We start from the raw sequence: 16,648 nt of genomic DNA, 5'->3' as shown, positions 1-16,648 counted from the left end.
TCCCGGTACGTAAATGAATATCCAAACATATTTAAAACAGACGGAAATATTTTATTTTGCAATTTTTGTTTCAATTCGAAAACTTGAAATCCATATTTATTACTTCATGCTGGTACTCGTCCAATAATAATAATTTAATATAAATAGTAATAATTTAACTAATTTATTACACTTTTATACTTAAAAAATGTCATTAAAAATGTTATTTTGCATTTTTTTTATTAATAAACAATTTTTATACCTAATATATTGTTAATTTGTAAAAAAAATTCATTTTGAATATTTTTTGCATATTTATGATATGAATCGGCATATTTTATAGATTTTTATTGCATATAAATCCGGGCCCTACATATAATATTTTATATCAAATTCATCAAAAGTATAAGCGTCGTTCACGTTCACACTCTATTTGCAAAAAACGAGTGACGTTCACGTATTGTTCACTATACATGAACGTGATAACGACGTTCTTTCCAAACAATAAACACTGTCAGTCATTAGGACCATCCCGTCAAATTATTGTGTTGTAATTCAAAAAAAATTATTCATGTCCCATGGGGATTTAAGACTTTTACATATTTTATAATAATCTGTTATATCCACATTTAAATGTTCAAAACATTTAAATTAATTTTAAGCTATTCAGTTATTTCCCATTTATACCTATTCAATTCACACCGTTCTACGCCCTACGAGCTACGGTAAAGCGGTAAACGCGGCATTGACTAAATTTATATCATCAATAATATATAATATTAATATATACTTTACACTATTACAATAATTAAATATTAATAATATAAATGCAATATTGATGCAATAAATGCAATATTTTCGGAAAAAAATAAATCAACCTATACTGTACTATACTAATAGTTAATGTAAAATAAATTACTTTAATTGCAATATCTAAGGACACATCATGAAATATGCTTTTTAATAATATAAAATACTGTATTCGTTTAGAATAGTTCTTCGTACCTATGCAATGATTTATAACATTGAATTTAAATCAACAAAATACATTACAGTGACTCAATGACAAGGTACACTCGATATACTGCATCATACTAGCAGAGCGGTTACCCACTTTCCCCGTATTTCATACTAATCAAATTATAAAGTCGTTATTTATTCCTGTATAATATATCTAATACAGTTATACACTCATACCTATAATATCTATATATTATCTACTATAATTAATATGTATTTGATTCATAACAATAAGATCGCACAATATTGTACATTGTAATATTTACAATACCGTTTTAGGACCACTTATTACTTATTATAGAATCTAAAATAAATAGTTATTACACAACTTTTGTTGGCAATTTAGGACGTATGTAAAAAATTATACATTGTAGTACTGTACCTAGCTACTTTGTTATTTTAGTTGTTGTCACTGCTCGCTATAAGTTCAATGTCATCCCTTCAAAAATATCTTAGTAGCATTATTCTAGGTCATTTAGTGTACGTAATTAATTTTATCATGGCCTTCACCAATGTATCGAACCACTGCATATAATCTTATCATTAGATATATAAAAAAATATAGTAGAAATATATTATATAATATATAATATTTAAAAATAAACGTATAAGTAAAATACCCGATTATACGCTAATTTACAAATTGTGATTTCAGTAAGATTCACAAACTTACAATCCATTTAAAAGTCTTATATCAAACCATATTATATACCTATTTATATATAGGACTTAGGTAGGTCGCAGTGGCGTATATAAGGGGGGACGTGTGGGTCAGATCCCCGCCCATTGGCTTTGGAGTGAAGAATCTTCCATATTATTGTGTTTGATACTTTGATGTGAATTTTGAATCAATTCAAATTATATATTCATTGTTCCTTATTGTTAAATATTTTACTACTTAAGTAAAAAGTTTTGAGGGGGTGGGGGACTTTCAAATTTTCCCCTCCCATTTAGCTATGTCGTTTTCTTTTTTTAACTCCCCTTCTTTAGAAATCATGTATACGGTAGTTCACAGTTACATCAAATATTAAAACGTATCTAATACGTTGCGCATAAAATAATTTAATTTTGATCAAATAAATATGTAAAAAAACAAAGTATATTTATTTATTTATTTATTTATTTATTTATTTTTAATAATGGGTACCTATTGGTACTTAATTTATTTTTTTAAATGTTGAATATCAAATCACTGATTTTATTTTAGATACCTACATAATAAAATTACTAATGCCTGTATTCATAGTCAATGTATGTGTCACGTAAGACATAGTTTACTATATAGTCTATAGCAGTACTTCTCCACCTTTTTTGTTATAGGGCCCCCTAAATTTAATGTAAAACTGTCAAGGCCCCCCTCAATCAGAATCATTAATTGTTTTTTTCTTAATAATATACTAAATTTACATGCACTATTTCACACAAATAAATTATTAAAATGTAAAGAAAATAAATGGTTTTAAATATATTTTTCAAACATGCAATCTTTAGTTGTATAAAACTTAAAACATATATAAACAAAAAAATAATTGGTAATAACTATAAAGTAATACAAAAATATTCAGTAATAATATTGATTTGGTTTTAAACACAGGCTAGGCTTATAATAATAATAATAATATTAATACTAATAATAGAAAATGTGTTAATTATTAATGTGACGGTTGGGTTTGCATATTTTCGCATAACATATTTATGTCAGGTGTGATGTTTGAAACTGAAATACGCAAGTTAGCTTCTAAAGACTGTTGTGAAATGCATGATCTATGTTTGTTTTTTATAATTTGAAGTTGTGAAAATGCAGTTTCACAAAGATATGTTGATGCGAAAGGTATTAATATAAGTAAAGCCGCTTTTGAAATCACAGGATACTCTTGTTGTCGTCTAAACCAAAATTCAGTAAGTTCTTTCTCGTTAAATTCGGCTTCAAGAGTTGAGTTTTTTCTAATTTCAATTAATTGCTCTCTTGCGGCCCATGAAATATGATCGTATTTCAAATTAATAGAAAGTGGTCTTTTTACCCAATCGTGTTCGTTATTTTTTATTTAAATTTTGAAAATATTCAGATAAAAATGTTAGCATTTTTTTAGCGTTGTACGACTGTACTGATAAGCCGCTAAGGCATTACAATGTAATCTACAATGATAATCATCATTTTCGATAGTTTAATAGATTATTATTATTGTTACATATTATACTTTAATCAGTAATCTAATAACTCTAATGTAAGATAAACTTTCCCGATGTAATACATGATGATTAATCATATATTCGGTTATAATATCATGTATACGTTATAATGTTATATTTATATAATAACTAAATAATCGGAAATATTTTAAATTAAATAAATATTTCAAGGCCCCCCAGTCATATAGCCACGGCCCTCTAGGGGGCCGCATCCCCCAGGTTGAGAAGCACTGATCTATGCAACAGCATACCCATTTTTTAGATAACATAAATACAATAAAAGTTATTTGCTTCTAAACATTAGGGTTTTTTGTTTTTTTTCATTTGCTTATAAAAAATGATTGGATAGTGCTATTAAAAAAAAGCACGCTGTTGCACAGATAAATTCCTTCTTTACGTGTTGTGAAAGTTTGGTAGTTCTACAACAAATATGGTGCGAGAAAAGTTGTCCCGCGCAAAACAGTTTTTGCTATGTTATACATTTGTAAGACGGAGACAACACATGCGGGTGTGACATCCTCAAGAGTGTTTTGAAACATTCAGATAGGTACCTTAATATTATATAATTATTATTAAATTAATTTTATTTTGTTTAATTTGTACTTCAGTTTATTATTCATAAACAAAATCTAACTTACTAAGTCTATGTAATTCACCGAAAGTAGAAAACTTCTCACTGTCCTCACTACCTAGTCTTTATTAATGAGAAAAATTGATTAGCAAGCCTAATAATTAGGGCCTGATTTAGGCATTTTGTGGCCTTAGGCAAAATACAAAAGTGGCCCCCCTTGTCAACAGTAGCGTTTATAGCCCCCCCCCCCTCCCACACACAAAAGAGTTGTAGGTATAAAACAAAATAATAATTTATATTAATTTATTATTTACTTATACATTTTTACAAACTTAATTATAAAGTTATACATTTATTATATATATAAATTTATTATTGATATTGAAAACAAAATTAAAAATTTCTTTTTTTATATTATTTATTAACTGTAATAGACTATACATTTTTATATTTATAATAGAAATAATTTATTAATAAGCTATTTTATAATATTACTTTCCTTGCTTTTTTTAAAAGCAAATTCATTTCTTAATTTATTATGTCATTAAAGTTTGAAGAAGACTTAACATCTCTTTCTATTGATAGTAAACCTAAGTTATAAATTCTTTCTTATTATAAATAGACTTTTATTTATTTTCATTTACATTTTACTATGCTAAGGATTAATCATTTAATTTTTTTTGAAATATTGTGTGTTTCTTATATTTATTTTATACGATTAAAAGCGTAATACTCTAAAAAATAGTCTTCATAAAAATCCTAGGCCCTCTAACAACAGAGGCCATAGGCAGTTGCCTATCCTGGCTTATGGTAAATATGGCCCTACTAATAATGTTGAATTAAATTGATTCAATAAATTTGGTAAAAGTGTACGAGCACAATTAATGTTCTACATTATACCTACTAAATAAATTATTATGTCCTCGGCCAAGTTTCTTTAGTAATTCTCGAAAGGCTATATTAAAGACTGTGGTTCATTTTCCACCCCTATTTATCTGACATTTCAGACAACCGAGTTGTTAATTAATTACACAGAGAATTACCTGCGTTTCCCCATGCATTACATTTATATTGCACATTTGCACAACGATGAACGTGATAAATATATAGATGTTGTTCAACTTTAAAGAGAAATTAAATAGGTACCTATATCCGCTTTAAGCGCTTAACACAGAAAAGAAAGTGCAAAATTAAAAATAGTTTTTATGTAGCTATATTAATTATTATTATTGTTATTATTTTTCCAATCAAAAATAATTATAGTTGCAATTGCAAATACGTTACCTAACGTATGTGTATGTATTATTATATTATTTAAACCGAATAACATATTTTATTCGTTTTTAATATTAATTATATGATTGTATATTATATTCACTTGATCCACAGATATTTTGTGTACCTAGTACTTGATGTTTAAACATATGTCTATATTAATAGAATAATACTGTAGATTTAAAACACAACTCGAGGGTTGAGAGTTCGAACATAATGGTGGTGGATGGGCTAAAGTGGACGAATAGTTCAAAATTTGAGTACGATCGCGGAATGATAATATACCATTGATTATAATAGTAATAATACTATAATAGGCATAATAGCTGACGAATGCAAAAATAGTTGTAGTACCCAAAATAAATTATAATACAGCTACAAGCAAGGTGAAACGTTTTTTTCGTGGTACCTACATGACAAATACATTTACATAATTACTATATATAATATTTATTTGTATATTTGTTTGTTTGTTTATTTGAAATACACGCCCGAGGGCATTTAGTACAGAATTATTAATTATTTACAAGTTTGATAAAAAATATGCATAAAAAAAGTGTCTAACATTAAATACAACAATATTAAGTAAATAGATTTGCACTCTGGTTGAATTAGTTAGTATACAATATATTTAAATAGAAAAAATGGTTAAAAAGAAAGTATATTAATTTGGATCACTTTTTGAAAGGAATGAAAGATATATTCAGATATTCTTATATCGCCACCCTTTTCCAGTCGATTCATAAATATATGCCAAATTATATTGAGACGCGATAGTACCTATACTATAGTGTATAATTATTTATGTACATGTTACAATATAGTAGGTTCGTTAGGAACTTATTAACGCTCCGAGAGTACATCATTATTGTACACTAATTAGGCATTTTATATATATTATGTATAATAATATAATATTGGTAGCGAACATCCCGCAGCAGTTTCTACATTTCTGCGTGCATTTCGCTCCGGTGCGCATCAAGACGACTGCAGTTTGTTGCAGTTGCAGTTTATTTGCGCGCGCGTTTGCGTGTTTATCAAAATGAGATTATTATATGTCTAGAGATGGCCGCCGCGATGTAGGTCTTTAGTTCAATTAACTTTATATGGATGATATGGTGACGTGCCTGGCAGTTTCAAATCGGTCGTCAGCAATGCAGTTGGTCACGTGACCTGAAGTCCGTGAGCCGACTCGTTTTTTCACATATATATTATTATTATCTATATATATTATATGCGCGCACGCTTTATCATTATTCTTTTCGCATCGGTTCTCCGGTTTAACTGAAACCAAGGCAATTGCTAAATTATCGTCCATTGTGTCTGTATATACCTATATAATATATATTATAACCGCGGCCTTCTGTCCTACCGCGCTGCAGTGGCGACGATACATACATGTCGGCTATATGGTTATAAAAATATAACCTATGCTATATAATATTATATATATTATAAATATATATATATATATATACATTGATATAATGATATATACATGTTATGGGTACATGCATAAAATACTTGAACAATTTTTTTTTATATATTGTGTACACTTATACGATTATATGTTTATTCGGTTTATTGTTTATATTATACTTTATGACGCCGTTTTTTAAATTTCATAATATTATTTTTATAATGCCCATTCGCTAACTATATGTATACATATAATATATAATATATAGGCATTAGGCAAACGTTTCTATTTTCTACCTAATATAATGGCTGGGAAGCACACTACAAATACATACGCGTGTATACACGTTCAAGTAACGATGCCGACAATCTCCTTTGTTGCCACTTGTATATATAAATATATACTATATGCAATGCTGTGCATTGTGCACATTTATATATTTTGGTCTCGACACCTGCGAGGTTTTTCAGACAAACAGGAAAAAAAATATTATATTGTCTCTGGTCATCGATGCTCGCGTATATATATATGAATATAATATGGAGGATGTAATAATTTTTTCAAACATTAATTATGATGGTTGATTACGTTCCTTTTTTTTTGTCGAGACGTCAAACCTGCTGCCGGTTGAAGTTCAACTCATGAATTATTATTATGGATGTTATATATATTTTTTAATATATGGCCGTTAAATAATTGTTATTTCGATAGCAATAGTAACCCACATCTTATATAATATTACACGGAACAGTATCATTCAATCATGTATCATGTATGTAACTGTATATACCTAACATGTACTTAAGAATATTTTGTATATATAAATATGTTATGTATATTTTATTATTTTGCGCATAATACGTATTGCATATGCAAGCTATACTGATGGGTGCCTCGTAAGGATATTTCTAATACTCAGATACCTATATATTTTAAATAATTATTAATTATTAGGTTGAATATTTTGTTAGGTTAGGTTAGGAGTATCATAGTCGTTGAATGCATTTTTTTCCAAAGCTTTCAATGTTTTCGTATTTAAATATCCTCCATAAACTGCAATATGCACAGCAGTGTACAACCGATAACTTTTGCCTATATACTAAGTATACGCCTTCTAGCAGTTCTAGGTCCCTATAAACTCATTTCCACATACATATATGATATATAAGTATATAAAAAATCCACAGAGGACTAATATAATATGGTAGATGCACCGATAAAATATTATATTAATACTATGAGATTCGATGATATTAGTTTATTACCACTGTCCACTGATTATAAATAACAACAATAATTTATTTATAATCAATGCTATATACGAGTAATAACTAATAATTACAATATTTTTATTCTATTCTGTTATTTATTTCCAGTATATAATATATATACCTTCCACTATGTCTATTATATTTTCTGCAGGGCACAATGCATATACAGCATAAAGGAGAGTTCTCTACACCTAAGTCGTCTGTCGTGCAGTGTTCCTTCTGTTATATTCTTATAAGCCGTTCTTATCATGGTATAATTTACTAACAATATGATCTACCGCGAGAAATGTATAGAGCTCAACTCTGTATAGCTTGACATGTCATATTGACATGGCACGACAGAAGACCTGCCTGTAAACCACGGTTTAAGATATACTGGTTACACAACTCCTATATTAAAATGCTTACAACACATGGACCGTTCAATATGTTTTGCGATAAGGCACAGAACAGTGTAATAAGGCTCCCCCCCGTTGAACTAGATTGTGGTGAACCCTAGCGGCCAACTCTTGAATAGGCTATATGGTTTAATATGATTATGTTTTAAAAATATCCCAGGAAGAGCGCTCATTAGTTCTTCATTATATGATAACAAAATTATGAGAGGGTCCATTTATTTTATAGAGTTGTGCAACCAGTATATCTACAACCGTGCTGTGAACCCGGATTAACATGCGTGTTATCTTGTAACATAATATACCAGTTGGTATATACAGGTATCATGGTATAAAAACACGTAAATTATCAGCACTAAATATAATTACACCGTAGGTACCTATACATCACATTTTTTATGATCATTATTACCTGGAACAGTGGGATATGACGAGTAAGACGCGCCAGTATCCAAGGCCGGATGATGGGCGCTGTTGGGCCACGGTTCCATGCCAGCTTTGCCGTGATACTGGTGTGGATGTGGGTGACTAGATGGTGGAGGTGGAGGTGGCGGCGGTGGCGCCAGTCTCGAAGTCGGTGGCGGTAGTAGTAGGCTGCCGTACTGGGCGGCCATGTTATGGTGGTGATGGTATTCGTGCACAGCCCTGCGACAAAAAAAAGCACGCGATTAAGTACTAGGATTAATTGACGTAATCGACTTTTAATATTATTATAAATCAGGTACTTATGATATAAGTGTAAGTATACTGCAGAGGAAGTTTAGAGAAATTGTTGGTATAGTCGACATTATAAAAAAAAAAACATCCAGATTGACGGTAAAATAAACACTATACCTAATGGCTACTATTACCATAGATACTAGGTGCCTGCCTATACTAATACATTTAGTTTCTCTTAATGTGTCACGGGTGCTCACTTGAAAATTCTACCAAACTAAAAACACGTGTTTAAAACCTACGTTACCCTCCCCTACAGTTAAAAACCACACAATGGCCTAAGTTGCCGCGGGTTAATTAATGAAAAAAATATACCAATGCAATACTAATGTCATACTGGAGTGAAAGTATTATATAAAATTATTTTTGCAAAGGATACGCGAAGGTCAAGGCCATCGAACGGAAGACCACTATCTGGGAATGGGACCATCTGGAGGGTCTTCAACAAGGCCCCTCCAACAGGCTCATCCCAAACGTCATCAGGTGGGAGGGGCGTACGGTATCCAGGGTGTCGTTGACCTTTCATATGACCCTGGCGTTAAATGGACATGGATACTTTCAACAGTACTTGCATCGCATGGGTAGGGCCGTCAGACACCACTGCATGCTATATCCTTGTTTATCGGACACGGCTAAGCACACGGTGTTTCATTGCTCGCAGTGGGACGTGCTAAGGGCGGACCTCGGTACACATGCCAAACACCCCCTGCGGTCCTGTCTTCGAAGGTCTCCCTGCCAACCCAGCAGAGAAGACAGACGTCCTGTGGGACGCCGAAGAAACGTTTTGGCTTTTTCTATCCGATGGTTGAAAACATAATTACAGTGAAAGAAGAAGAAGAGAGCGCGAGACAAGCGGCCGAGGCAAGGTGACGGAGACCGTAGTCGTCCGTCTTCTGCCACCTGCACGAGATTACATGAGTGGCGCGCACACGCCGGCTTGCAAAGTGGAAACTCAGTACATGGCAGTCTTAAAATTGTACACTCACAGGCTGCCAGGGACATACACATATATACTAGAAATCGCTACGGAAAGTAGTCCCTGGTTTCCGGAGTGTATGAAAACCAAATTGTAACAAAATGTTGTATATTATGTATTAATTGATAATATAAATTAATAAACGATGGCAACGCTATCGTTGTAATGGTTAAGCAGTTCCGACAGCGTCGTCGATGCTACAAAAAAACATGTACTTAGATAACTCGTAAAAGGAGAGGGCAAATCGCATACCTTTGCAGCTTCACCAAAGTCTAGTCGATAAACAGCTCCTCACGTTTAACTTTCGGCACATTATATTAAGTATTTACCTTAATGTTGCAAACACTACAACTACGCAATTGAGTTAAAATAATTGTGTCCTAGTCCCTAGGTATGTTAATACGTTCTCAAAAAATACCTGTGATGGTGATGAGCAGCCGCAGCTGTATATTGTTGGTAATGTGTCTGCCATGGATCTGCAGGATTACCAGCAGTACCATGATGATGGTACATTGTGTCGGGATGGTACACTTGACTAGTGGAGTGATGTGAGTGATAATTACTGTTCCAAAACGACGCTGGGAAGTTTCTGGAAGACATTGGGGAAGTATCTGAAATTATAAAATATAACATAATTAATATGAAACAAGAAAAACAAATATCACGATTAATTTCTTGGTAGCATTATGCGAATTTATAATATATCATCCAAGGTTAGATAACTTAATGAAATGAATAAACTTAAATTAATATTGAGTTAATTAATTAAAGTAATTTATAAAAATAAAAGTTCCTTTTTACCTTTTATTTATTTTTATGTTACATATACATTTTATAAAGTTGAAAATTAATTTTTAATTTTTAAACTACACAAAAATATTATAATTTATAGTAGGTACTAACGCATGCATATTGTTATAGGTATCATTGTTTCTTAATGTTTGTAAACATATTGCAATGCAAACATTTAATAATTAATACTTTATAATGGTATATTTTTCTTAATAATTAGTTTTTAAAGTATAAATAATAATAAAATATACGTAATAAATTAGTATAAAAAAGTAGAGCATCTAACAATTGATATTAGATTCTGAGCGGAGCGAGGGAGCTATTGTTTTTATACAATGGTGTTTATTTTTTATTTTATTTTTATATCCTGTATACAAAATTTCTTCCAGAAGGAGTGTTTCGATTTCAACATATAGTACCTTATCTTTTAGCAAATTGGATCAAGATGGTACTTTAGAGAGGTCATTTTTCGATTTTCTCAAAAGTTATTTAATGCCACTGGAAAAACCAACGAAAAATTACGAAAAAAAGCTAAAAATGGGATTTTAATTTCTAACACTTTGTTTATCACCATAGAAACGAATAAAAAATGGTAATATTTTAATATTAGTTCAACTTGATTACCTACACGATAAAATAAATAATAACAATATAAAATATCCAGAATGACAAACCGTCTCCGCTCAGAATCGTTTTTCTTATACAATGATATTATATCATTGAATTCAAATTTAATACAACCATTATACAATGGCTCACTTGTAATCTACTGTACAGCAGAACGACATCCACTTACCTGCTTTTTTTTTTTACCTATTTCAAAATCGAAAGTATAAATATTGTTTGTTACATAAATAATTAAGCGTCTTTTGAATTTCCCGCAAACGAAGTTTGTATTTCTATGGGTAATAACACTTAGAAGCAATATTCTATCAAAACATATTTGCGATTGTGCGTTTTCTAAGTTCAAACTGTAAAGAAGTAAAGAGATAAATTGAAATAGTTATATTTTATAATTCTGCATTTAATCGTATTTGTCGTTCATACAGTAATAAAGAGTTGGAAAACGCAAATTGTAAATCGCTTTCTATCTGCACGTACTTTAAAATCGAACGTGCTGTTCCGTGTCAATATTAAATCGCAGAAAAAAGATTTGTGAACCTTACAGGTACGTCTTACAGATAGAAAACGATTTGCAAGTGATATAATCGAATAATCACAGAAAACCCAACTATTTTTATTAGTCGGCCGGTAAAACAATTTGATGGTTTAATCGTTAAAAAATGCAATAATTACTCTAAGTCTGTGTTCTATTCAAATTGTATTCTGTTGCATATGTTACGGGTTTATTGAACTCGTGTAAATGATTATAATATTAAAAACGTAATATTTATAATACGAAATGTGATCAGCACACGGAGACGTTTTTGGGTGCCAACTGCTGAATATACTGCCGCATAGTAAAACGAGACAGATGCCTTAACAGAAGTAAATGTATCTAGAAGTCATCGTACATTATGGTTTATATTAATTATATTATAATTTATACACCAATTACAGCTATCCGTCGGGTGCTTCTTTAATGGTACATTAAAAAATTTAAAGCGTTTTGAAATGATCATCATACCTATATATTATGCGAATTTCATAGCCTCTCGTATATATATAATAGGTAGGTACACATTCATTGAAAAAATGTCATTATCTAATCAACGCGTGCGTATAAAAATGCGACGGTTTTTGACGCGTGTCAAATCGTCATTGTATATACCTACATAGAGCATACGTGTATATATATAATATAGGTTCAAAGAGTTCGTATGCGTGTAAATATTTCTGAAGGAACAAAAATCCCGTAAACATTGCAGGTATACGGTTATACGATAGAATATCATACCTATATATATATATATAATAATATGCTTTCGTATATTATAGGAACTCGTACGTATTGCGTAACGTAGGTAATACTAGAATTTTGTGTACTCGTACGATATTATAATATTATATTATTGTCGGGACTCGGGAGTTGGGGTGGTATGTATTTTTAACGCGTGTAAATATTTTATTACCTCTCAATACGAATTTCAAAATGATTAGTCGAAGCATGGTGATATTGTGTTATTATACTTATTAACCGTTTAAAATCGACCGAGTTCCACGCCCGGGTCTTGTATATTATACACAGTATTACATTTAAACTTATAAGTCGTTTATATGCGTGAGTGTGTGTGTTTGTGTTCATACCGCCGATGCCGCCAATCCGATCTATTGTTTCCCAATCGAATTTGGAGTAGGTATATTATGTATGTGTATAATATGTATATATTTACTGCGGTGGTGGAAAATAAAAAGAGATACGGATCGAAGTCGGCGTTTGGACAAAAGACGTTCGGAGAAGTGCAAACGAATATATATATATACGAGTGTGTGTACGTAAAAAATATATACAATAATAAAAAATAAAAAAAACAATGAGGAATTAAGAAGCGAATAAAAATATGTGAGTGTGTGTATAACAGGTTTGGTTGGGTCCAATATAATTTACAAATCTACTCGATCACACACACACACACACACACACACACACACACACCACAAAACACAACGCGCGCGCGCATATGCGTCCTTCTACACCTGTAAAAATACAACAATAGCTCTTCCAAAGCGCAGCCGAAGAGAAAAATAAATAACTGAAACAGTGGACCCGTGGGAAAGCCCGAATACGACACATTTGTTACAGCCCGAACACTCGACTTACATTATAAATCTTCTTTTCGGACCGAACAGTCCGCGCCGCTTTGCCTTGCAGCAGCCGACGCGCACAAATTGTGAGCGCGCGCGACAAACCGTATAATAATTGAGCTCCCAAAATGAGTTGTGCTCAGTGGCGCAACTAAATTTGTTCATTGGTTGGTGGAGGAGAGGGAGGGGGTTGATGGTTTCGAAATATTTTATAAGATTTAAGTTGTTGAGTTTTTGCGATAAATAATGCAATATTATAAAAATGGTATCTGACAGTTTTTATCTTTACCTATATAAATATTAATTATATTATACAGCCGGGCTGAATGGATAATTCAACGTAAGACATTCATTATTTATGAAAACACCCAACGTTTTTGAAAATAGTTCGTTTGCATAATTTTAAGTCGTTGCGCAAAACAACATTTTGTGGATAAAATTATAATTTTCAATATTTTTATGGTTATCGTTTTTATACTTTTTTGAATGACTGCAACAAACATTTCTAATTTCAAATTCTGATGCAAGATATTATTCGAAGTATTTCGATCTATAAAAATCAAATTGTTAACAAGCAGTTTATTAATTATAACTTATTAAGTATTTAAAGTTTAGATGAGCGGAGTAGTGGATCATAATTTTGCGGGATAGGTACCACTGTAGTACCACTTCACTCACCTCATAAAAGCATTCAATATACTTATAACTCATAAACTAGGTACTCGTCCAGATGGATTAAGGTAATATAAAACAAAAACGTTGAAAGTTTTTGAAATAATGTGTGTATTACGCGTTAATGGGATCATCCGGTATATTATATAGTGAATAGGTATTTAAATATAATACACCATATATAATATATATAGTTATCGATTTATCAATTTCGACGTAGAGATATTATTATGATTGTACAGTTTCCTTTTAAAAATAATCCATCTTAAAACCACCCCACCAACCACTTAAAAAAAATCCTACATTTGTTTAACTGCTTAACTGTTTTATGTAATAATAATAAGTCCGACCTCTCGTAGACGTCTTCGTTTAAGTTTAAACGACTATAAACTTACGCAGGCACCCTACAAATTCTATTCGAATCCGCTTTGTATACTTGTATATAATAATAATATAAGCAGCGTATGTGTGCGCGATTTCCGTTTATTAAACTTTCGTTAGAGCCAAGTTTCGAGAACCCTCGTCGTTGTTCGGGGGCACCAGTCTATATACGCGGCGTGTTTCTCGCAAATATTTCCTCGAGAATATTATTATTAGACTTCTACGAACTGTTTAATCGCGGCAAACTTCATTATATACTTACAAATTGTACATGTTTAACGTAAATAGTTTGTGCGTCGCTTTATATGTATATTGTATACATTATACATATGTAATACATATTATTATCAATATTGTATTTCTGTCCACAGTACATAATAATACTATTATGATGTATTCCTATAATATTGTGCTCCAGCTAAATGGTATATTCTATGGCTTAAATATACAAGGTTATTGCAATAGTACCCCTACTATATCATTTTATAACGTTAAAGAATTAAAATGGCAGCGTAAGGGGACGACGTATACTGCCTATACAATGATATTATATGCTATGATATGGACCATACCCTTACGGTGCCATTTTATTTTTGTTTGATAACAATATGGGCTATGTGCAATAACCTTGTATATTTAAGCCATAGTATATTCCATATATTGTACCTATATAATAATTAATATTATTATAGTATTAAATTTAGTTAAAATGTATTTATTTTTTTTTCAAAAAGTTTAAAATATTGCTTCAATAACGCCATTATTATTGGTTATTTTAATACCATTATATAATATTCAACAGTTAAACTAAGATTTATGATATTTCTAAATTATAAAAATCATCAAATAAATGCTTGTTTAAAAATATTTTAACTTAAAAATGCATGAATAAAAATAAATAATAATAAATAATATTGTATTGAAAGTGATTTCATTTATATTTATATTTTAGATTCTGAGCGGAGCGATGAATAAATTAGTTTTACAATGATGTGAGTTTTTTTTGTTTTGTTTTATGTGTCTGTCATCACCTTTGGGAGGAGCTATAAAACTGCTTCAATTTTCTTTAACAGAATCTTGTTTGGTGGGAAAGTGAATCTAGTTGGTGTATCCGGGAGGCCAAAATTCCTTACCTATAGTTTTCCAAAGCACTGGGAAAAACAAAAAAAAATGAAGGATCAATTTGAATTTTAACGTAAATCGGTTTTGGACAAAATATTTGGATTTTAGTTTGTGGTGTAACTTTAAAACAAATACCGTAGATACATGACATTTTCACTGAATTTTTATATTAGTATTTTCTATACACCGTACAATTTTCAAAATATTGTCACTTGTTTATTCGTTGGGTCAAAAAGCTAAGACATTTTAATACAAGGCTGATATATTATTACAATTTCAGTTAAAAAATATTAAAAATACATAACCACATTTTTTTTTATAAGCATTTAAAGTTCAAATATATTGACAAAATACGTAAACATCACGAAAATGTGCAAATTATTTTGATTTAGAAATTCATAAAAAATGCTCTATTTAAATCCAAGACTTGAAAATTGAATAAAAGATTCCTCATAAGTTTATCTACCTTTATCAAAAAGAAATCTCTCCTAGAAAGTCAAATTACATTTTTTTGAGCTTTTAAAGGTCAAATTTGTACAACATTGGATATTCACTCGATTTCTCATATACCTAGTGATTTTCTTTTTTTTTTGTTGTAATTCAAAAACGAAAAAACTGTAGATACTTGAAATTTACACCATATTATATTTATTTTATCAATTCTTATGCTTGATAACATTTTTAAAATATTTTAAATCGTTTTAGCTTTTTACGGACATTTTAAATTTTAAATTTTCTTTTAATTTCCATAAAAATGTATTTGTTGAGCCAAAAAGTATGAACATTTAATACAAGGCTCCTGATATATTGTTACAATAGCAGTTGAAAAATATATAGGCACAATTTTTTTTATAAATATGCTAAATGCATTTAAAGTTCGATTTTTGAAAATAATTTATCAAATTTAAAATTTAAAAATAATTTTGTAGATAAAAATTTATAAAATTTTCAATCCAAGGTTAAGAGGACGCCACACCCGCATTTGTTATCTCCGTCTTACAAACGCGTAACATAGCAAATTTACGCTCAGCAGTTCACGTCTTATGCCGTTAGCTTAACAATTAGAGTGAATCGACCTATTATGAAACTTGATGGTAAGAACATTATCTGTGTTTTGTTGGA

The 16,648-nt window shown here is 30.6% G+C and overlaps 1 protein-coding gene across 1 annotated transcript in view; it reads right to left on the bottom strand.

The window, feature by feature from the left end:
* Positions 1-16,648, bottom strand: part of LOC100570322 (protein vestigial) — a 43,564-nt gene that overhangs the window by 7,200 nt on the left and 19,716 nt on the right. Inside the window, exons 4-5 of the mRNA XM_003242557.4 lie at positions 10,233-10,425; positions 8,534-8,766 (exon numbers count right to left, since the gene is read on the bottom strand). Coding sequence (XP_003242605.1) covers positions 8,534-8,766; positions 10,233-10,425 — 426 coding nt within the window. The remainder of the gene's footprint in view (positions 1-8,533; positions 8,767-10,232; positions 10,426-16,648) is intronic.

This window comes from Acyrthosiphon pisum, chromosome A1, assembly GCF_005508785.2.
Source record: "Acyrthosiphon pisum isolate AL4f chromosome A1, pea_aphid_22Mar2018_4r6ur, whole genome shotgun sequence".
Taxonomy (NCBI): Eukaryota; Metazoa; Arthropoda; class Insecta; order Hemiptera; family Aphididae; genus Acyrthosiphon; species Acyrthosiphon pisum.
This window is presented reverse-complemented; position numbering and strand designations above follow the sequence as displayed.